The sequence below is a fragment of the Sceloporus occidentalis genome, unplaced genomic scaffold (genome assembly GCF_023333645.1).
Source record: "Sceloporus occidentalis isolate IW3139 unplaced genomic scaffold, rSceOcc1.0.p SCAF_396, whole genome shotgun sequence".
NCBI classification, from domain to species: Eukaryota; Metazoa; Chordata; class Lepidosauria; order Squamata; family Phrynosomatidae; genus Sceloporus; species Sceloporus occidentalis.
In genome coordinates, this window is record NW_028317376.1 from 113,888 (window position 1) to 138,210 (window position 24,323).

A 24,323-nucleotide genomic window follows, 5' to 3' on the forward strand; every position below is an offset into this window, starting at 1 on the left:
ATGTATTACGTAACATGTTTTGTTTAGCAGCAGTATATTAAGCAGTTTAATACACCACCAGGGCTGCAACTATTACGGTATTTTAAAAATCAATACTCCAACAGTCCTTCTCATTACCTTATTACCTCATTACCTGAAGCCAACAAGGCAATTTGCAGACCAGCGTTATTCGAATAAATACGTTACCTATTAATGTTGAGAACAAGAAACTGAAATAGTCTGTATCATTCATTGAGCTTTCTTGAGTGACTTGTGTCCAATGAGCAAAAGGGGACCTGCAATAATAATACAATCTTAAGACCTTTTTTTTTTTTTTACATTTCTTGATCATGTTTTTACACTCAGTACGCTCAAGTTAAGTATTGAAAATAGGCACACACTTCCACACTGCTCATTCACAATTAGGGTGACCACATTTTATTTCTGCCATTCAGGGACACACTATGAAGCGCATGAGATCACACACACAGGTGTGTGTATATACACGTTATGTTATTTTTAACATAATATGTACTTATTTCTTTGAAGTGAAGACTACGATTGAAATATGATTTCAAAATAACAGCTGAACTGGCAGTTTCTTTATGAGCCCCTGTTGCTAATATATATTAGCCCTTTGCTGCCAATATATATTAGATCCTGCTGCCGATACATTTTATATTGAAAAAATTGGATCCTACGCAAGCTTTTCGTTGGGCACCGCTCCACAGCATGCAATCACTCCCTCCGCTTCCGCACCAAAAAATAGGTATAGATCAAATAAACACACAAAACAGCACTTGCATGTATAGATCAACTGAATAAGACATACAAACCCTATATTTGTAGGTATACATATATAACGTATGGAAACATAGCATAGCAGGTATAGATCAACACATTTACACACAAACTCAGCTTTGCAGGTATAGATCAATTGAAATTCTCATGTGAACTCAGCACTGAAGGCATAGAATCAGACATACAAATCATGTATTTGGAGGTATACAATAATAATGTATGGAAACATAGCATTGCGGGTATAGATCAAAACAACACACAAGCCCAGCATTGCAGGTACAGATCAACTCAAAATCACATGTAAACTCAGCACTAAGGGCATAGATTGAATAAACACATGGAAACAGCACTGCAGGTATTGATCAGCTCAACAAGACGTACAAACCCTGTATTTGCAGGTATACATAATGTATGGAAACATAGCACAGCAGATATGGATCTACAGAATAACACAAACCCAGCTTTGCAGGTATAGATCAAATTGAATTCACATAAAAACTCAGCATTAAAAGGTATAGATAAAACCACCTAAATTAGAGGCATAAATCACAGGTTGCACACCTGAAAGCCTGGCGGCCACACTACCCACATTGAACCTGACCAGCACCCAGATAACACACTTTGAGCCTTGGGGACCAATATGGCACAAACACCCTACTTGTGCCATCTTTGCTTTCCCACAAATCAATTATACATCTATGATGCACACACTTTTACAGACACTCACTAATTCACACAATTCATCCACACATTAATTCACTCACTCACAATTCATCCACACATTCATTCTCTCACACACAATTCATCCACACATTCATTCATTCCCACACAATTCATCCACACATTCATTCATTCCCACACAATAATTCAATCATACTCACTCTGTATTTCAATATACTTGCTACCCTCTTTTTCACTATGTACCCTTCTCTCCCCCTTTGTAGTTCCCTTACCTTCCAGAAGTCCTGCGGTGGGACCACGAGGCCTCTATCTCCCTGCTCTTCCGCAGTGCGCGTTGCTTCACTGCTGAGCGCCAGACTATGAAGTCATATTCCGGTGCTCAGCATGACATGCCGGCACTGCCACCGAGCTAGAGGCCTCGCGGAAGAGACTGAAGGGCGCCGAGCGGTTGCTGAAAACTTCATGAGCGACCGCTTGGTGCACATCTCTCTCCTCAGCGCCAAAGCCACGTTTTCCCGGATTGAGGCTAATTTTTTTTCTCTGGGTTAAATGTTGTCACATTTTTATAAGCAAGGCTTTCTGTAGTCTGCGTGCGTGTGTATATCTATGCGTGTGGATTAATAGGTAGGTGTGCTAACGTAGAGGTACATATGTTCGTTTATGGAGGGTAGATGTGTTTTGCGAGATATGGGTTCTTGCACTTGGTGATAAAATGGAAATTGCTTTGATTGTGTTGCATGTGTGTAGTTCAGCCCCAACAGGGTAATATAGAATCAAGTTATTTACTGCTCATTTAATAGGTAACGTAAAAATTAAATGATCTCACTACTCTTCAGATGCAATGTGATAAGGTAATTGTTTAAAAAAAATCCATACATACCATCCAAAGAAAAACACATCACACAAATGTACTTCAAAACATCTGCCCAGCGAAATGTGAATGACTGGTAACATTCATATAGAACAGGGCTTGACAAATTTGTTTTAAATCTAGGAGCCAGGACTTTTTTTCCCCCAGCCCTCACACTTTTCCCCAGCACTCAGCAATCACAGTCCTGCCCAGACACACCCAGGTTCCAGCATGTACTGGCTGACTTGGCATGATAGGAGTACATGCTGAAACCTGGATTGCTGCCCCCCTCCCTTGTGTATTGATGCTGCACATCACTCAGAGCCCCCTGTGCCATGCTCCTCCCCCACTTACACAACCATGCTATCACACACACTCATTCATACACCCTCCTTCACCCCCTTACCTGCACTGCAGATCTCTCACACGCATAGTTCCATAGAGGCCCTGCTGATTCTCTCTCTGTACGAACTTCTCTTGTCCTGCCCACTGGGAGGAGGAATGGAGCAGTCATGTGACGCAAGATGAATTCATGTGACTCCTCTGGTTTCCTGCTTCCTGTGGCCAGCACAAGAGACGCTGCTTGTACAGTAAGACACAAAGTTAAGCAGTATGGCCCTATTTTCGGCCGTTTTTTTTTTTTTTTTCGGCATTTTGCCGAAGATGTGTTTCGCCACCGGTTTGGCTCACAAACACCTAGGCGCTGGACAAAAATATCAGTCGCCATGACGACCTGGGATTTGTCGAGCCCTGATATAGAATAAAACAGAGCAAACCCATATGGATTAAGGAATTGTATCACATGAAGTTGCTTCAAGAATGACAGTTAATCACGGAGGTACATTGATATGAAACAGTACTACAAAATTTGAAAACAAAACTAATAAACCCCCAGCCACCCAAATCGACAGATTGTCAGGGTGAATCACTAGCATTAAACACAAGCCTCTTTATGTTTGATCTACTCCTGTACATAGATTTAAATGTATTCGTTGATCTAAGGGAACCATATGGCTATAAACTGTTGGTATTTGTCTCTGTATTTGCTCCTCAGCATTAAAGAGTGTTTGGTCTACTCCCTATCGTTCAAATAAGAGGTTTCAATATAACATCATCTAATAAGGCATTCACTCTGAACCAGGTGGGTAATACCTGGCACAAATAATGGGTTATTAAACAATGGCATATAAGGATATAGGAAGTGGGTAGTTCATACTGGGCTGCTCAAACCCACAAAGTGGCAGAGATGATACAGTGAGAGGATAGCAACCGAGACCTAACCTGTTTGTGCATTCACATCATAGCTGAGAACAGGCAAGTAGTCCAAGTATTTTCAATGGAGGACCAGATCTTCCAATGAGGAAGTGTATTCCACTCTTTAACGCAAGACTTATAGTAGTACATTACATTTATTTATAGAGTGCCAACAGTATAGCATTACAGAGTCAGTAAAGTACTTTAAAATCACAAACCGTATACAAACTGGTACAAAAGAAGAAGAAGAAGAGGGCCCTGCTCTCGTGAGCTTACAATCTAGTTGGTGGTTGAGGGGGAAGTGAACAGTAGGAAAAGACTGCTTGGATAGGGATAAATTGATCGAGTCAGGATGATCTGTAGAGGTTGTTGGTCATTCCGATGGCTTGATTAGAATGATTGTTAGGAAGAAAGGTTGGGGGGAGGTTCAGGAAGCCTGACAGAACGGGGTAAGGAATACTAGAGTGGAAGGAGGTAATGATGGTAGAAGCGAGACAGTTTATAAGAGGAACAAAGGAGGAGTCTATTAGCTGTGTAATTGAATAACAGGGTAGAGATGTAGTGGGTGAATAGCTGGGGCTCTGTAGGTCAGGGTAATATCTTAGGCAGGGTAAGGATAACTATAAAAATCTGGGGTTTTCTCTTCTTTCAAAAAAAAAAAAAAAATAATAAAAAAAAAAAATCCTACGACCAGAGCTCCCTCCCAGCCTCTGAAAGTACTACAATATTTGGGACATATTTATAAGACGACCCCCCAAAATTTGAATATTAATGTAGAAAAAAAAAAAGGAAAAAAAAAAAAAAAGACCTGAATCTAAGACTAACCTATGAGAAAAGTTATTCGTAAATATGTATTCACATGTAAACTTTTTTCATATTAAAAAAAATCTGATTGAGAAAAATGCATCTTTTTTTATTTGCCAACCTGCCCCCCAGTTATGCACATCTTCCCCACAGCCTGCTACTCTGCTCTCCCCGATATGCCCTATACCTCCCTACTTGCCAATCTGCCCCCTGATATGCCTCACCCCCCCTTACCGATGCATCCCTACACTTGTCCCAACTGCTCCAGACTCCCTTGTGTCAGGTGAGGGCAGCCTGTGGATGTCTGCACGATGCGCACAGGCAAACTTCGCCGCTACGCGGGACTTCTGTCTGGCCTTCTATGGCTAACCACCAGAAGGTCACCAGGTGCCAGAGAGGAGGACCCAGGTCCCCTGCAGCTCTGCGGGGGAACTGGATCTTAGTCTTTTACTCAGACCTCTATTTGAGGTCTGATTAGAAGATGACCTCGAATATAAGACGAGGGGTATTTTTTCAGCGCAAAAAACCTTGTCTTATAAATCGAGCAAATACGGTATAATTGTCAAAATGTTAATCCTTCCAAACCAAGAGACATTCAAGGAATCCCATCTTTTCAATTTCCACTCCACTCGAAATACACTTCAAATACGATTTCCACAAAGTTAGATAATCTGTCAATCAATATCATTTCTGAGGTACCAGAAGGGAGATGTGTGGATAAGAGATAAAAATAATGGATCATCAGCATGCGTTTCCAGTTTGTAAGGCCTGCATAGACAAAAGGAGGGGCTCCAAAGAAAGAAATGGTTCAGAGATATAGGCATTCAACTGAACTCTAGCCGTTGGCTGGGAGTAAAGACTCTCAATCAAGCAAAGCATACACCCCCCCCCCCCACAGTCCAAGGAACCGAGGGACTGAGGACCAAATACTTTCTCAGCATCAAGAGAATAAAACAGCCTATTCCCTTAACCTGCTGCTTCAACTAAAATATCCAAAGTTCGTAATACATTATCATTGGCCTCTCTACCACCAACAAATCCCACCAGATCCTTATGAATGAGTCAAGGTAAGAGCAATTTGAAGCATAAGGCCAAAAATCTTAAAAATCATTCAAGCTCTGCATTTAGCAGAGAAATAGCCCACAGATACTACAAAAGACTGTCTCTCCCCTGCTTAGACAACATGGCAAGTGTGGCCTCCTAGGCAGCATCAAGGTACACCCCTCCCCATCCCTCAATGCTTTACAAAACTATGGTGTAATGATTTCCTTAAATGCCTTGTAATATGCAAGGCAAAACCATCAGGCACAGGAGCACTCCCGCCAGTTTTTGTTTTATCACCCTAGCAAGCTCCACAATAATCTTCAATTTCCTTAGCGTTTAAAGTCAATACACTGCAATATCTTCTCCTGTCTGTTGGGAATTGGACTGAGACAGATATTATACAGCCTCTCATAATAGAGGTGGAAACCCTCAGCAATTTTTGGTGTGAATAAGAGAGCTTGCCATCTAAAATCTTATGAACACAAGATTCCAGTCTAACTTGCCTCAGTGCCTCTCCAGGATTATGGTCATGTTCATTGAAAATGCTATATTACATCAATAAAGCTTGGACCTGTGAGCGCAACAAAATATTACTATTCTGATCTCTGTTAAATCCTGAAACACTGAGCCAGATTTAGATCAGGCGCACAAAGCTTCTTCAATCTATCATCTTGGCCATGAGCTGCACGCTTGGTTTTCTGCTGGATTAAAAAACCCTTAACGCATTTGTGTGCCTACGGAGTATTAGCAACTTTTACCTCCTCATTCTCATGAACACTGAAAAACTTCAGCCACAGCCACGCATTCATCTTCCACGTCAATGCTCTAGGTATGCAAGAAGGGAAAGTCTGACCATATTGCTGGACCCATCGCTGTGTCAACTAGTGTACGAGTGGTATGAAATAAAAATATAACCAATACTTGAATATCTTCTATGTGTGTGTGAATACAGTGTGTAATTCTTATGTTGGGAACGGGGCACCCTCCAGCAGTCCACCAGAGATCCTCAACATTCTATATCAGAACCTCAGCAGAGCATTTGTCTCGCCTGCTGGGGTGCCAATCTTGGGTTCTAAAGGGACATTGAGATTGCCAGCCATGATTACCACCCCCTCAGAGAAGGTAAAAAGCTTTGCCATTAAAAGCCTAAATGTCTAATGCTGATAAGCGATAGGTAAACTCAAATGCAATGGCATAGGTTGATTGTAGTATACAGTAATTTAAAACACAAATCATCCCTCTGGATCAATTAAGTGACCCTGAACATGGAAAGATGTTAGCACAGAAATACAGCTGTACCCTCTTGTTTAGCCCCAGGGGTTATTGTCAAAGAAATCATCAGATAAAATTGTGATTAGATAGTCTAGGATAGTCTCTTGGATGCATGCAATAACATGTCAAACATAATGCTAAAAGCCTCCCCAATGACAGTGAAGTGAAAAGGCAGAGCAGTTAGCCTACATTGCCTCCTGTAACTGTAATCTGGGCTACTCGCCAGCCTACTCATTCCACTAAGCTGTGCTCCACAGGGTGACTTAAGAAAACTAAAATTGTGTTCCCAGTGTGACCTTAATTTACCATCCTTAGGGTACAAGAGTAAGTCTGTAAACCCACAAAAACATACCAAATCCAGCTGGCGTAGTAAATAAGCAGTACTTAATGTACATAATAGCAATAATTCTACTGACTTTACCCTTCTATCAGAGTCCTCACTGGGACATGTAACCAAGGCCAGTCTCAACTAGCATTAACCCTTAGCTTTGACCCCAATTAGCTGTTTTATAATGGTGAAGTAATGATTTGAGACTGTAAAACAGACTAATAAAATCAGTTTATAATATGTACATATCTAGAAATAAATAGCAATAATTATGCAGTAGCATGAGTAAACATGATTTAAAGTGGGTCATCTCACGGAAAAATACATTTTCTCCTTGAGCATAAAATATATTGCTTTATACAGTATCAACAAAAACATTTTATCACATTTTGATTCAATAAACTTTGTCATAGTTGTCAGTCGTGATATATTGGGTGGGTTTGCCTATTCAAACACCACTGAGCTAATTCTTTATGGCAGGGCTCGGCAAATCCCAGGCGCCAGGTCGCCAGAACTTTGTCCTGGCGCCTAGGTGTTTGTCAGCCTCTTACATCCACAAAAAAATTGCCTCTGTGTCACCACGCGGGGGCGCTGCTGCTGCCTGCCCAGGAGTCTGGGCAGACCAGCACAGCCACTCCGAGCCCGTCCGCGAGCCTGTGATCACTCCCACGGAGTGATCCTGTAGGCTGAAAACGCGGTTGCAGGGGACTAAAGCTTGTGGGGACTAAATATCAGTCAATGCTGTGCTCCAATGGAACATCAGCATTGAAAGATTAAAAAATTAATAAATAAATAAGAAAAAAACAGCACTGACCTTAAAGTCCAGGGTGCTTCCAGGTCAAATGCTGTGAGTTTAGTAAGTGGGCTGATGATGATCAGATCACTCCTGACCAACTGTTAGTTTTAATAAAAATCCTGGCTCCTAACTTTTTTAGCTGGTGCCTGGATTCACAACAAATTTGTCAAGCCCTGCTTTATGGCAATACTAATGAGGCCTGTCCCTCCATAGATTTTGGGAGTATTTCAGCTGGGCGATTATGACTGAGCTATTCTATTGTTTACCACAGACAGTATGATAAAGAATCGGTGTGTGCCTAGTAGACTATGCTAAGATAACACAGCCAGAACAAATAAGCAGTTCTTGCTTTTGCATTAAGGCAGGGGCGTCCAACCTGCGGCCCTCCAGCTGCTGCAGGACTACATCTCCCATCCTCCTCAGCCAGCCCCTTAGCTGAAAGAGCATTATGGGAGATGTAGTCCTGCAGCAGCTGGAGGGCCGCAGGTTGGACACCCCTGCATTAAGGAGTTATTAAACACTTTGTAAAAGCAAGACCAGTTTAAAAGAAAAAACAATACTATTGGTTTGATTTCAAAACTAGTAATAAAAAAAGAAACTGGTGCAAGTTCCCTTTTTAACCATTAAACTTATGCTGCATGTTTGTAAATATGTTTATTCAAACACCAATAAATCATCTATAGCACAAATATAAAAAAAAATATGAACATGACTACTTGGACTTACCTTGCATGTAATATCCCAATAAGCATAGACGAGAGATTATATGGAAGTTTTTCAGTAACGCAGCAACGATTTAAACAAACTAGTAAATCTGAAGATACGAACGGCAAGAAGTACAACAGTTGTACCAAGATTTGTTGCAACTCTACTGGAAGAAGCACAAATGCACCATCCTGTGGATCTAATTAAAGAAAATATATTTAGTATTGTAGATTATTTTCTTTAGTACCTTTACGGTATTAGAGTATCACTGAACTAGATAACATTTGAAAACCTTTAAATTAACATATACCAAACAATTCTATACAATTATTTAAATACATACACACACTTTATGATATGCTGTATCATTAAAATTACCCTTCAGTGTAACTAAGGGGCCAAGCACCAACTCTGTAAAACAGCCCCAGACCATTGTCGGTCTACAGTAGGCACTATGTGGTCCAGTACATAGCATTCTAGTGGGATCTGCCATCCATCATACTACAGTGCTGTCAAAAAGTATCTGTTCCCTTCCTGATGTCTTTTATTTTTGCATATTTATCCCATTTAACCGATCATCCAGTTAATTTTAATATAAAACAAAGACATGGTAATAAAAGACATAATGCATCTTTTAAGTAATTCCATATATTGAATGTAAAGAGTTAAATTACAACCTTTATCAGCCATGTGAAAAATTGTGGCCCTAAATTTAATAACCGGTTGTGCCGCTCTTGGCAGCGACAACTAATGAAAGGTTTGTGATAACCAGCACATCGCTGTGGAGGAGTTTTGGCCCACTCATCTTGACAAAATTGTTTTAATGTAAGCCACATTGGAGGGTTTTCAAACATGAACTGCCTTTAAGGTAATTCAACAGCATCACAATCGGATCGAAGTCAAGACTTTCACAAGGCCACTGTAGTCAAAGACGGACTTGTTTGTGTGCTTCGGATCATTGCCCTGCTGCATAACCAAACTGCAATTTAGCTTTAGGTCACAAACTGATTCTTTCAGGATTTTCTGGACAGGAAGTCACCCTGGTCCTAAAGCAGCAAAGCACCTTATTGTGTAATGCCATGTTAGCTGTATGCCAAATGCCTTCCAGAAAAATTGGGGGTTATCGCCTTGCAATTCCCCCATGGATGCTGTTTTTGCAGACACTCTCTTACAGTGGAATCACAAACACTGACCAATTTCTAGATAATGTCTCTCACCGTGATTCGCTGGAAATGCCGAGACTTAGAAATGACTTTGTAACCCTTTCCAGACTGATGCATATCAATGACTATTCCTCATTGGCTATTGTATTTCTTCAAGATCGCAGCATTACATGTTGATTTTTGAGACCTTGTAGCCTACGTCACATCAGGTTCTATTTAATTGATTTTTAGATTCAACAGGGCTAACAGTAATCATTCCTGGGTGTGTCTAGTGAAATTGAACTCGATTATTACATTTGGTAAGATTAAGTAATTGTCACGATCCGTAAGTGAGCTGGTAAGCGAAAGGTTCCTAATCGCAAAAACACCAATCCACACAGGACAAAAATCCAGACGAGGTACAATAGGGCACGAGCAGAGGCAGCGTCAAAAACAAGCAAGGGTCAAAGGCAGGCAGCAAAATAGATAATGGTCGGTAAGCGAGAATAGGGTCTGGTACACAAAGGGTCAAAACACAGAGAACGCTTCAGTATAGGAAATAAACTTCAACTGATACTTCAGCAAAGGATACTGGGACTGAAGCGTCTAAATACGTTCAAATTTGGCGCCAAAATGACGTCAGTATTTGAAACGTGTTGCTATGGCAACGGTGGAGCGTGTCCTACGTTTCACTTGATTCTGCCGGCAGCTAGAGAGAGACGCGTCTCCCTGGCAACGGAGCGAGCGCCCCCTCCCTCCTGTTAACCTCCGGCTGCAGCTGCGTGGGAGTGTAGCTGGAGAGGCCCTGCTTGCTGCTGTGTCAGTAAGCCGGGAAGGAGCGGAGACATCAGCGTGGGAACGATGGCGGGGGTGAGTACTTGATTTATGACAGTAATTTAGGGGGTAATGTAGGGTTGGATAGTTTTCTTCCTTTTATCATTTCTCCGTAGTTATCTTTGTCGAATATTAAAATTAGTTGGGTGATCTGAAACAATTGTGTCACAAATATGCAAAAACAGAAGAAATTTGAAAGCAGGCAAATACTTTTTCACAGCACTGCAGACAGTGAAGCATGATACAACACGCAAGAGAACATGTTTCCAACACACCAGAGCCCAGCAGAAGTGTGCTTTACACCACTCCACGCATAGTAAACTACAGCTTCTGGGCAGCTGCTCAGTAATGGAAACCCACTTGATGATGCACGGTGCATATGGTAATGCAATGCTACAGAGGACAGGCTATTTTTAAGTTCTATGTGTAGCCCCGCTCTGTAAATGTGCGTGGTTTACAGTTCCGTAGCTGAGCTGTTAAAAGATGCTTCAATTTAAATGACAGCACCCATTTAAAATCACTGGGCTCTTCAGTACAACCCATTCTACCGCCAACGAATTTCAATAATTACGAAGGGTGTCCACATATTTTGGTCATATAGTGTACATACACAAATGCACACAGAAAATTAAACAATCCAGAAGTGTCTAGCAAAAAAAAACACAATTACAAATACCGCAATATCTCAACATATCACACAAATTTTCCATGACCTAGTGATTAAAATTATCTGAACAATAAGACTGCCAACGTCAGCGAAGTGATAAAGGGGAACTTTAACCATTAAATACACTTAGTGCACTGAACTGCTTAATGCAGGACTTGGTAATCTGAAAAATTCTGTTTAACACCTATGGGAAAAAATAAATCCATCACCATAGATCTGGCAAGCTGTGAGTTGTAGGCTCTGTAGTATTCCTTTGTTTGCGCGGGCTGCAGCAGTATATATTGTATTAATCATTACTGAGGAAAGATGAGCATTTCGGGAGCCAAGCTGAGCAAGTTGCAGTGGAAGATTGGCAAGCCAACGACATAAAACCTTGCTTCTGCTTCTACAAAAAAAACAAAACAAACAAAAGACTTAAAAGGTCCATTCATTTAATTTGCATTCATTTAGCATCAGCATTTTTATTCTTGCCTGAGACTTTTAGTTGCTAGATGTGAGAAAAAAAAAAAACAAAAAAAAACAACACCTTCCCCGGCTGTCAGCGAGAGTTCCGGTGCGGAGAATTCTCACTGACAGCCAGGGAAGGTCTGCGCGATGGATGCAGACAACCCCCACTGCTAACCGCACCTCCTTCCGGCTGCAGCGGAAGTTGTCTACGCGAATTGCGTAGACATCTACATGCTGCCCAGACAACACACCGGGGAACCGGAAGCACCGGTAATGGGGGGGGGGGGGGCGGATGGAGTGTTAAATGGGGGGCATAAGGCATTTCTGTAGGCAGAGTGCTCTATGAAATGTCTTTTAACCCCTTTAATGCCACTCTGCTTCCAGAAATGCCTTTTAACCCTCTATGCACCACTCTGCTTCCTGAAATGCCTTATACCTCCCTATATGCCACTATGCCCCATAATATGCATTTTAACCCCCTAAATGCCAGAAAATTTCTGGAGGCAGAGTGGCACATAGGGGGTGAAAAGGCATATCATGGGGCACAGGGGCATATAGACGGTTAAAAGGCATATCATGGGGCACAGTGGCATATAGGGGGTATGAGGCATTTCTGGGGCAGAGTGGCAAGCCTTGGGGCAGATGTGCATACCCAGGGGGGCAGGTTGGAAAATAAAAAGTAAATAAAAACAAAATATTTTTCTCAATCATAGCTTTTATTTTAAAAAATAGTTTACATGAATTAACATTTACATTAAAACTCTTTTCCTATAGGGTCGTCTTATATTCAGGCTTTTTCTTTTTTCCTAAATTAATATTCAGATGGGGGGGGGGGTCGTCTTATAATCGAGCAAATACGGTACATTAATTAACCCTCAGCATTAAATTAATCCTACATTAACCCCATTAACCATAACTGCCCCTAAATTAACCCTAAACACGCCATCAACCATAACTGCCCCTTAATAAATTAACCCCCACCTCCCCTTAGATTCAGCAGCCCAAATATTAATTTTATACTCACAGTTAGATGAGAAAGGGACGGGGCCAATCGACAGTGTGACTGCAGGGAGTGACTGGTAAGTAGTAACTGCTGTGAGTCACACTGAATTAAACAGATTTAAAACTATGGGTATTTTTCTGAGCATTTGCTGTGAAAAAACCCTCATTTTATAGTCGGTTCAACTAAATCGATAATGAAATACGTTGGCAACGATTTTCATTATCGATTAGTTATTGCAGCCCTAAACGGCAGACTGTCTATATCGCAATGCATAGATATATAGTGTCACGGAGCTGGCTAGTCCGACCGACTACCTCCGTTGACTTGTGCTCCCTTAGCCTGGGACACCATACTTTTCCCGGTTCCCCAGCGAGACGCAGTGTAGGGTAAAACCAAAGAAAGACTGTTTTATTTCTCACACACAGAGCTGGATATATCCAGCAAAAAACAGACATTAACATAAAACAAAATATTGGGATACAAACCACATCCCAGAGACAACAGGGGCAGTAACTGGATTAACAATACCAGGGATGGCCGGGGTAAATGTCGGTAGTAGTGAAATTGGGGGGGAAGGGAGGGGACAACATAATAACGCACTATAGGGTGGAGGGGTCTGATATTTAACTAAAACAATGGCGGTCACTCCCTGCTTCCAGACCCTGGCTGCCAGAGATAATCCCCTCAGCAAGTGATGGGATGATATACTGCTGGGGTAGCCACAGAAGTCTTTACAATGTCAGGGCCCATAGTCAATAGGGAGGAGGCTGACAGTCAGGTCTCTCCAGCGGCCCCAGTGATGGAAGGTTCCGTCACATATAGCTTTCCTGGAAAACGTGCAAGAATGTGGAAAATATGTGGGCATTTTGCATCTCTTAATGGGTTAGTTTAATATGCCCCTGACATCACATCAAAAGAAAAACGCATATTAAAGTGCTCAGAGTCTGGAATGTCCCTTTCGTTATGAAATCTGTAATTTCAAAAATACAAGAACACATGAATATGGGATCATACTGAGCAGTAAATCTAGATATTCGATTAAAAGAACATTCTGATCACCTTTTTCTCCATTTGAGAAATCTGTCTATTAGCACTATCTTCACACAAATCCTGACATAGAAACATTTTAAATACTGGCATTTAAAATACTCATGGGGTGTATTTTTTTTTTTTTTTAAATGTATTATTTGATGGGTTCATTGATTCTTTGTTGTGGCTGGGTTCAAATATGTCCCAAATAGTGCATGGGCACAGACCGACTAGCTGTCAAAATCCAACCACTCCGCAGATGCGACCCTCCCAAATGTGACCTTTTAGCTCCCAAAAAGACAAACCCATGCATAGGTGGTATCACTGCAGCCAGGAGAAGTTGCTGAATGTTTACTGAGGTGTTTGACAGTAACAGACCAGGAACTGTAAATGCATGCCTGTAGTTAAATGTGTGAGAAAAAAGCACGCCCAAAAAACTACTGCAAACTTTGACTAAAGCTGGTGGTAAAATGTAGGCATGGAAGGAGTTAAACACATTTTGTATTGTTGTTTGGAAGTGGCATATACCAGGAACTGTAAATTTATACCTGAACTATTTTTATTTTATTTTTTTTTTTAAACCCACAAAAAGGAAAATACAAAAAAACAGTTCTGTGAATTGTTTTCTCTTTAGCATAACATTTAACATAGTACATGTTATTTCAAATGCGAAGTATGGATGCAAGAAAGATTAGATTTAAGCGACAGAGATCATAGAAAATGCTTACCAAAACGAACTAATATTAAACAGCCTTACCTCCCCAACTTGAGACAAATTTCTTCTTCTTTTAAATAAAGTTTACTAAAAAAATTTAGAAGCATTGCACGCACTGAAAAGAGCAAATCCTTCTGCTGATACATCATGTAAACTGCATAGATCAGTTTTTCTGTAGCTGCTAATAAAAAAACCATACTATTTAATGAATAGATAACCAGAGTATACATTTATATTATAATTTCAATGTCTAGATTATTCAAATACATTTTTGAAACATAAAAATATAATATACACACACACACACTTAGGTACATTTTCCTCAAAATATCATTGAAATGAATACGCCACCTCCAGCTTAAATATACTGCAAAATCAACATTACCAATTGATACCTCTCTCTTATTTGCACAATAAAGAGGGGAGGCTTGTAACATACAAGCTCAGTCTGGAGAAGGCTAGGTTAATAGTCTGACAACCAACTAAAAGGAGGTTAAAATACCTAACCTATGCTAAATGTTAAAGTATAACCTTTGTTATATGTACATTAAAAACAAACCTAGGAGGTAACAAAAAAAAAACCCTAATATGCAGATAGAGGACTCATTACCTAGCCTGGATGAATAGAGGCAGAAAAATGCATGGAAAATGTACAGATCAGGCGGCCCAAATGGGGAGTGAACTGTTCATTTAAAAAGTTTCCATGTAATAGGATTTATATTTCAATAATAAGATGTATTAGGTAAAAACATTACAAGAAACATATGCATACCTCTGTTCCTTTGAATATTTAAAAGTCTGCTTGTTACATCAAGTAATCTTTTTAATTGCTTAGCATTTAGCCTATATCCATGCATCAGTTTGTCTGTTATAAATGTTCGAATTGTGGCAAGCCATCCCGAGTCTTCTTCCAGAGTTGCAGGACTAGCCAAGGACACCATTATGTCACATAATGTTAAATTCAACAACAGACTGTCGAGACCGTTGCTTGTAAGTGAGAAGTCTTTGCTGGGGGGGAAAAACAAAACATGATATATATCATGTCATGTTTACGCATTGTACAGCACTGCAGAATATGATGGCTATGATGTATTGAAATTTTGCTTACCTGAGCTTGAACAGACTTGTAATAAGACCAATATGGTATGTGTATAATATACAAAGCGTATAAACAGAAAATACAACATATATTTAGGATTCTGTAGCACCCATACACTAAGAAGGAAGAGTAAGAGTGGAGGCAGTTCTAAAGGGCTTCAATATTGATATGGAGAGTGAAAAGTTGCTTAACTGTTCACCGTGAAAAGGGTCGTAAAGGAGTTTCCAACAGATGATAAAATGTTTTCATTAATGTTGAGCAAATTACACCATTAATAAGTAAGCAGATTGTGATTTGCGAGGATATATTATATATACTAAAATAGTTCTTCCAGTAGCTCTTGGCCCACTTACAAAGATACATACATGTCTGTTTTTTCTTTATTTGTGATCTTAGCAGTCACGTACAGATCTAAGAATTTTCTCAACTCAAATGTCAGAAGCATATGTTAACCAAAGGATGGGTTGGATGCCAATCAGCAAATCTGTGTTCATTGCATACACATTTATAAATAAAAAAAAAAAAAAAATACCCTCTCTTTGTTTTCTTCTTCTGTTTCATTGCCTCAGAAAAGGAGTAAGGAAAATATTTCATGAAATGATGCTTGAAATCTTTAAGATAACTTTTTCTAAGCCATCCATCCTATGGAGAAAAAAAAAAAAATAAGAAAACCCTTTAAAACTTTCAGTAACGTAATTTTAATGAAACCAATAAAAACAAATGTTAATGCAATGCTATGTCTATTGCATGAAAGCAGTTATGCCTGAGGTAGTAAACAGGTAGTTTTACAATTGCTGCTAAACTACAGCTCCAATGATCCTCTGCTACCCTGGGAATAGTTAGGTGCTTCGAATTTCTGAAGTGGATGGGTAAAACGTGTGATACCGACGGTATAAGCTCGTTTGAGCGGGGCCTTTTTCACCTGTTTCTGTAAGTCAAATTGTTATGTTATATACCGTATTGGCTTGATTATAGGCCGCACCCTAAGTTTGGTGCTATTTTAAAGAAAAACTTATTTTTAAAGAAAAAATACACCTTAGTGGAATGGTAAAACAGTATTTAACCTAATACACAGGAATACGTGTAACATTGCTGGTATCTATTATGCAGTTAGTCAACATATGTTATATACAAAACAGAAAACCAATAGCCATTTTAAGGTCCCTGCCCTTAATTCATAATGCACCTTACTAACAGATATGCCACTCTGCCCCCCCCAGGCTTACCAAGGCACCCCCAGACTCCCTGATGCCTAGTGGGACAGGCCAGTGGACTTCTGCACTGAGAAGCACTGGCGGAAGTGCCGGCAGCCGGTAAACATCTGCGCAATGCGCTTAGACAACCTCCGCTCCCGGTACTTCCGTTGGGGCTTCTATGGTGGAGCACCGAAAGTTTGTCACGCCGGTGCTCCACCAAAGCTCCGGCGGAAGTGCTGGCAGCGGAGGTTGTCTAAGCTGGCACTTCCCCACTTTAAAGGCTTAAAGCAGGGGGAATAAAGTACAGCCTGTATTCGGGCAAACACGGTACACTTCTTGTTATATCCTACCAACCCATTGAACAGCGCTACAGAATACAATGGCACTACATAAAACAATTAAAAAATAATAAATCAGTTTATTTGCAAAACTTCATACAGAGACAACAACAAAGGCTTATAACATGCTAGTAGCAGATTTCAACTTTTTTTCTTAATATTTATGCTCGTTCAGATCTAAATTGAAGCTTTAGTCCATGATCATAATATATCCAATAGAAGCCAACACTACATAAGACCACAACAATGAAAATAATTCAGGATTCACTTGGCCGAAACTGAAACCAAAACCGAAAACGACCCCCAAACAAAAAACACACTTATTAAAAGTAACACCAAAATTGGACAGAAAAATTCAATAATATTAATTATATAATTAACAGCAATCACACTCCTATCATGCCCAGGCAGCCAGTACATGCTAGAACCTGAGCATGATAGGAGTGTGATTACAGGCTCCCTATGCCATGCCCCCCACACACACATATCCATCACACACACACACTCTCACTTTCACTCCATTAACCACGCATACTTGCTCATACACCCTCCCCTATCCCCTAACCTGAACTGCAGATCTCACTCGCAGACTTCTGCAGGGTCCCTGCTTCCTCCCTCTGTGTTGCTCGCAAGCTGTGCTACCAACTTTTCTTGCCCCGCCCCCAGGGAACAGAGCAGCGTCATGTGACGTGCACCGACGTGACCCCACGGGGCTCCTGCTTTTCCTGGCTAATACAAGAAATGCTGCTAGTACACTGTGCGCAGGTAAGCAGCCTGGCCCCTGCGGAAGATTATTTTCGGCATTTTGCCGATAATGCCCTTTTCGGCCACCAATATATCGGTGCATCCCTAATAAAAAGTGATACACAGTGCTTAACAAAGTTTTTTACTACTGCAGTCTCCACACATACCCACTGGTGTGCAAAAAGTAAAACAAGCAAAGAAAATAGTACCGCACAAAATAGAATTACACACAACTATATGCAAAAAAAAAAAACCCAAAAAACTAGGGCTGCAGCTAACTATTTTCATAATCGATTAGTTGGCCCGATTATATTTTTATCCTATTGAAAAAATAATGTACATTTTCCATTTATTTAAAATAATTTAAAGAACAAACTGGATGTTAAACACAAACAGCAGAATAAAAAGAAAAAGCATTTCTTGTTTTTACTTCCCAACCTGACCCCAATCCCCAGTTATGAATATGAGCCCAGGCTTGCCACACTGCCTCCCAGATATGCCACTGTGCCCTTTGATATGCATTATACCCCCAGATATGCCACTCCACCCTCCCCAGATATGTCTTATATCCCCTGTATGCCTTATACCCCCCCTGATATGCCACTGTGCCCTCTGATATGCCTTATAGCCCCAGATATGCCACTGTGCCCTCTGATATGCCACTCTGCCCACCCCAGATATGCCTTCTACTCCCCTATATGCCATAGTGCTCTCTGATTTGCCTTATAGCCCCAAATATGCCACTCTGCCCATCCCAGATATGCCTTATATCCCCTATATGCCTTGTCATGATTAACTCATGATGTAGTGGATGCATGGAAGGGTAATCCAGCAGAGGTGGTTAATCCCAGGGTGTTAGCATTCAATGGATTCATGTGATGTCCATTTAAATGTGTTTCTGTGTGCATGACCTCTGTATCTGTTCTGGCAAGAGGTGTCATCTTCCCAGGACCTCTGTGGTGATTCATGGCCTAACTGATAAGGATCTTGAGTTATAGGAATTCCATTCCTAGGTAAAGTGGAGGAGTTTTTCCATCACCTTTACCCCACCATAACTTGAGTGAGAGAGTGAGAGAGATGGTAGACTACCTGGGGGGATACAGGCAGGATTTGGGGGTTAATGTGGTATAAGTTATGCCTTGTTTAGGGGTGAAGCTAGTAAATCCAGAGGCCTGGTGCTATTAACCCCTTCATGCCCACTCCCTCCACACCGTCACAGCTTGGCAAGTAGTCCTGCCTGTGACACCTTATACCCCCCTATATGCCATAGTGCCCTCAGATATGACACTCTGCCCCCCCCCCCAGACTAACCCCCATGCTCCAGACTCCTTGGTGTCTAGTAGAGGCAACCGGTGAACGTCTGAGCGATGTGCGTAGACAACCTCTGTTGCTGGCCAGCACTTCCGCTGGAGCTTCTATGACTGAGCACCAGAAGGTCATGTAATGCCGGTGCTCTATGATAGAAGTCCCAGTGGAGGTGTCGACAGCAGCGGAGGTTGTATGCGTGCAACGCACAGACGCCCACCAGCTGCCAGAGAGGATGATCCATGTCTCCTGCAGCACTGCAGCGGATCCTCCTCTCTGGCAGCTGGCGAATGTTGCGCAATGCGCGCAGACAACCTCCGCTGCTGCTGGCCGGTACTTTCAAGGTGGAGCACCGGAAGGTCGTGTCACGCTGGTGCTCCATCATAGAAGCCCCGGCGGAAGAGGAGGGCAGTAGCGGGAGATGTCTGCGCGCAGTGCACAGACCTACACTGGCTGCCAAAGAGGAGGATCTGGATCTTAGTGTTTGACCTCTATTTGTCATAAGACAAGACGGATTATATGAAAACTCTATATACATGTTGTGTTTATTTTTTCAAGTATAGTAACAGTATTATGAAGAAAGACAGAAGACTATCACAAATACATTTGTTGTATGGCTTGTGGTCATACACAAAGCAAATATACCACTTAATATTTACTAGTTATTTTGTTTTATTGAGACAATTATTTTTTTTCTATTTTATGTGTATGGATTTTTCTTGGTATATTATACTTGCTTTAAGGTTAGAGTTTGGATACCCCACCTAGCATTACATCAGTTTGAGCTTTTTGTCTCTCTGTATGCTTTCCTTTTTCATTTAGGGCATATTGCTATTTGTTTCTTTTTCAGACAGGCAGGATTTTCTTGTGCAAATTGAGAATTCATAATTATGGATTTTCAAAACATATTACACGCATGCAATGGTACTATTTAGTGGTTATACGAGACCTTAATCATCTAATTTGCATATGCTAGGCATCATCCAGGCATGTAAAATAATTATTGGTCACAGAACACAACAGAGCCTTACAACAGAAGAGGTAACTGTTCCATAAAATGCTGTTTTCCTACCATTTTGTGAGATTCATCTTGATGCTCGCTAAGCTTCCATAGCAGAGAAACAATGCTTAGCACCTGCTGTAGTAGATTATGTGACACAGGATTAAGAGGGTTTCCATATTCAGCTTCAGGAAATTCTTCAACCCAGCATTCAATCAACAGTGGGACTATTGCCTGAATGAATACCTTAAGGTTAGTTGCTGAAGACAAACCTTCATCTGAGTTGCCCGTTATTCCTATCAGAGTCCTTATGAAAACAAAAGAAAAATATCATGACAAGAGAAAGTAGTACATGGCATCATACATAAAATACTAACGATGGGCAAGTATAGAAATGCAAGAATGCATTATTTATTTTTTTCCCCCAATGAGTGTTCTCTTAGATTAACTAACAGGTCCCAAATCCAGATTTTCAGCAGAGCGCACTCGGCTCAATCACTTAATGGCCAAAGAAGGAAACATTTGGAAGACACAAATGCGGACTCCCGATGCCTATGAACATAGACCGGTATCCATGGAAAAGAGGTGGTAGCAAACACTATTACAGTGAACAATCATGTCAGTTTCTAAGTGAAACACTACTTGTTTCTCTACCTGGTATTATAGTCCTTTTAAATTGTGATCAGCAATATTCAGGAAACATATGTCATTAAAAAAAAGGATTGGTGTAAATAAGTACTGATATTCCAAACAAGGTGGCAAAAGGAGTAAGAACAAATATGTTTTTTTAGGTTTTAAGAATACAGGTTTATGGAGCAAGAGAAAAACAAAGAGGTGAACAAAAAAAACAAAAAGAAAAAAAAAAAACAAGCAGGGTGTTACAACAGGAAGGGAAAAAACACGTAGGTGGTAGGATGAGGGCTGAATATATTTTCCAAATATAATACAAAATGATCAAGCAGCATTGTTAAAATTGCCCAACTGGGTGCCCCCAAAAAAGGCTATTAGGATAGCTTGGAAAAACATGGAAGCTTCCTATAGTATACCTAGACACATGCAACTCTACTTTATTTCTTCACATTGTACTCCCAAATAAATGAGGATAAACAAGATAAAGAAGTACATTTGAGGTTCTCAATACAATGTAGAAACATGGAATTTGATGGCAGATAAGCCGTTAGGTCCACCTAGTCTGCCAGAGAATCTGTCCTTGTCCTGGATTCAGGATACTGTTATGCCTATCCCATACATCCCACTGCCATGGGTACCATTTCATCTCTATACTTGTGAGCACAATGTATTATTTTTTTTAATTGAGCCAATCTGAAAAGCAAAATCGTTTTGGTTTGCAATTAAGAAAATTAGGGAAAGTGTTCATAAAAATCACTCTTCTCCAACGTGTTTGAAAACTTTGCTCAATGACCTTCACTGAGGATTTTAACCTGTTTACAGGAATACTAGCTCAGCAAACAAGCTGTACAAACCTTACCTTAATCGGAAAGATGATTGTTGCTGTTCACCACTTTCATATAATTTAATAGGTTGTCTGCTACGTGTATGTTCAGTCCAAACAACATCTAGGTATTTTCTAGAGGAAAAAACATTTTCCAAGTTTTCTGTGTCTGGAAACTTTTCCATAGCTTGTCTCACCAGTGCTTGAAGGAACTTCTTTAGTCTATTCAGAACACTTAACCTCCACTTTTGAGAAGTAATTTTTCTGTTAGGATTTATAGACAAGGTCCAGGCCGATGGTTTTTCTCCACCTTTTTCTTTTGAGTTGTTTTGGTGAGAAATAAGTTCCAAGAAATTGTTTAAGAGCATGCTGCTACGATCAATTAGTAGGTCAGGATATTGTTCCAAAAGGATATCCAATATCTTCAACGAGTCTTCCTGAATATCAACTATGATATGAGTCATAGCGCTGGAGAGGTGAGCACTTACAAGCGGGAAAAAAGGTGCAACTTTTTCCTGCGGAATCATGGGAGCCAAGCATTTCAGGAGAGAAACAGCAGCTATTCTTACAGTTGGCTCTTTATCTGTAAAAACCGCAGCCACTTCTGCTATTATGCTAGAAATATGTGTATCGATCACTGATGGGTGAGCAGACAGGAGTTCTTGCAGGCCTACCAGAGCACTATGTTTAACGCCAGTATTGTAATGGTGAATCTGGGATAAAAGATCCTATAGAAAAAAAACGAAATAAAAAAAAAAAACAACTCAGGGTTATATGAAGCAACGAAGAACACTGCATACACATTAACAAAACATTTGTATTTATCTAGAATCTATGCAATAACGGCAAGAGTTGTTAAAGGAATCAAAACATTAGTATTACAAAATTCATATATTCAAATATATCCATAGCCCACATTAGGAGCAACTATGAATGAAAGCTATACAAATGTGGTCCCACCCAAAGTTCACCACCTAAAAAGGTTTGCAAAAATATTCTGTGGTTTTTAACAGTTTTAAACTTAATTATGTAAATTTAAAATGATTCCACTAATATTCAAAGTCCTCCATTATACTGCCCCATTACACTACTACTAAATTCTTACGTTCTTCTTGCGGGCTACGGATTTCCTCCTCGCTTACCACCTCTCGCTTCTACCTTTCACTCTCGCTCATCAATATTCAAGAAAATCCTCAAAGCCCACTTTTTCAGAAGAGTACCATCTTTGCAGCTAAGACTTTTCTGCCACTAAGACAACTCTCACATTAATTGTTGGCACTCTTGCTACTTGTTTCTGTACATTACTTTCACTTTAAAGATTGCAACAGCATATTTACCTAATGTATCAGTTTGTCTCTGTCTGTCAACTCTAGTTGTCATGCCTTTGAATATTGTATTGTATTATAAGATGCGCTACGTAAATTGTTGGAACTATGTAAAATAATAACGTATTAACACAGCTGCATGCTTCCAGGTTGTATGCGTCCTGGAACAATCTTTTCTACAAAACACAGACTACTTATACTACCTTGTTGTACACAATAGAATGGCTCTGTTATAAACTAACAAACGTCAATAAAGGAAACCTCTTTAGCACCATCATAAGAAGTCTGCTTAGTTTGGTGTTTGCATGGACTGAGTCACCCAAACTTCTAATAGAGCTGCAACCAGGTCTGCACATAAAGGAAGTTGATTTGATCTAAATTAACTAAAACCCGCTTTACCCCCCCCCCATGCTAAGCTACATTGTTTTATATGCCACTATTACTAAAAATTAACAGAACGATAGAAAAGTATTAATTTTCCATAGAAATGCCAAAGGCCAAAATGTATTGTAAGAGTCAGGAACGCTTGTATTTATGTAGATTAATACAAGAATATTAAAATTTTGTACATGAGGTATGCCCAGCCTTTACACATTTAAATACTTATGCCTTCGTGTATATTCTAGCCCTGACAAAGTCTAATATAATCTATACTATAATGTATAAAAACCTCTGTAAATACAAAGTCACATTAAGTCAGTTAAGAACCAAACAGTTGTAAGAGATATTTATAAACATATCACATTATAATGATCACATTAAAAAACGTATCTATAGCTGCCGAAAACATATGACGAACATTCAGCATAGGAATATGACGTACTGTGATGTTGAGCTTTCTTTTCGTAGTGGGCAGCGAGGTGTCGCCTTTTAACTGTTCACTCAGATGAACAGACTTAGAACGAAAGTTGACTTCGGTAGCATTGTCTGCTCTGGGTTTTTTCTTTCCAACTTTTAGCTTCACTTTCTGGAAATCTTCTTGCCGCTTTCGTTTATTCGACATAGTAAGTCTGAAAGTATAAGCCTACCAAAAAAAACAGCTTGGTTACCCCTAACAAATGCTATCAAAAGACGTCGTTAATCGGTGTAAAAGAAATGTCAGATGCGATCCCTATTTCCTAGAATAAACCGCTGGAGCAATTTGAACGCTTCTAATTTAACATTTTAAACATTTTGCCGCGCTTGGTTTATACATAAACTCACGCCGCAGCCTCGACAGCAATTTGTGTCAGGAAGGAGTTCCGCAAAACGAACTGTTTCCGGGTGACAAAGCGAAAACATAAGAATACACGCCCACCCATTAGACCTCTACGGAAAGTAATTCCATCCAAAAAGCAAGGCTGCGGTGATATTTTGGATAATGTGATTTTAACCGTTTGTGGCTCGAAAGGCTGAATTCTTCTCCTGCGCTGTAGCTGCCATATAAATAATTGATTTGGATGAATTATGCATGTCCGTTAGGTAGGACAAATCACTTAAACTAGTCTAGATGAGGTGGCTGTTTTCTGTAAT

At 40.3% G+C, this 24,323-nt stretch overlaps 1 protein-coding gene across 1 annotated transcript in view; it reads right to left on the bottom strand.

The window, feature by feature from the left end:
- The window catches only part of LOC149273209 (testis-expressed protein 10 homolog), a 33,550-nt gene extending 9,736 nt beyond the window's left edge, over window positions 1–23,814 (bottom strand). Inside the window, exons 1-9 of the mRNA XM_089506591.1 lie at window positions 23,635–23,814; window positions 21,523–22,214; window positions 20,106–20,340; window positions 15,983–16,092; window positions 15,124–15,359; window positions 14,394–14,532; window positions 11,367–11,542; window positions 8,536–8,713; window positions 187–275 (exon numbers count right to left, since the gene is read on the bottom strand). Coding sequence (XP_089362717.1) covers window positions 187–275; window positions 8,536–8,713; window positions 11,367–11,542; window positions 14,394–14,532; window positions 15,124–15,359; window positions 15,983–16,092; window positions 20,106–20,340; window positions 21,523–22,214; window positions 23,635–23,814 — 2,035 coding nt within the window. The remainder of the gene's footprint in view (window positions 1–186; window positions 276–8,535; window positions 8,714–11,366; window positions 11,543–14,393; window positions 14,533–15,123; window positions 15,360–15,982; window positions 16,093–20,105; window positions 20,341–21,522; window positions 22,215–23,634) is intronic.
- Window positions 23,815–24,323: the final 509 nt, after the last annotated feature.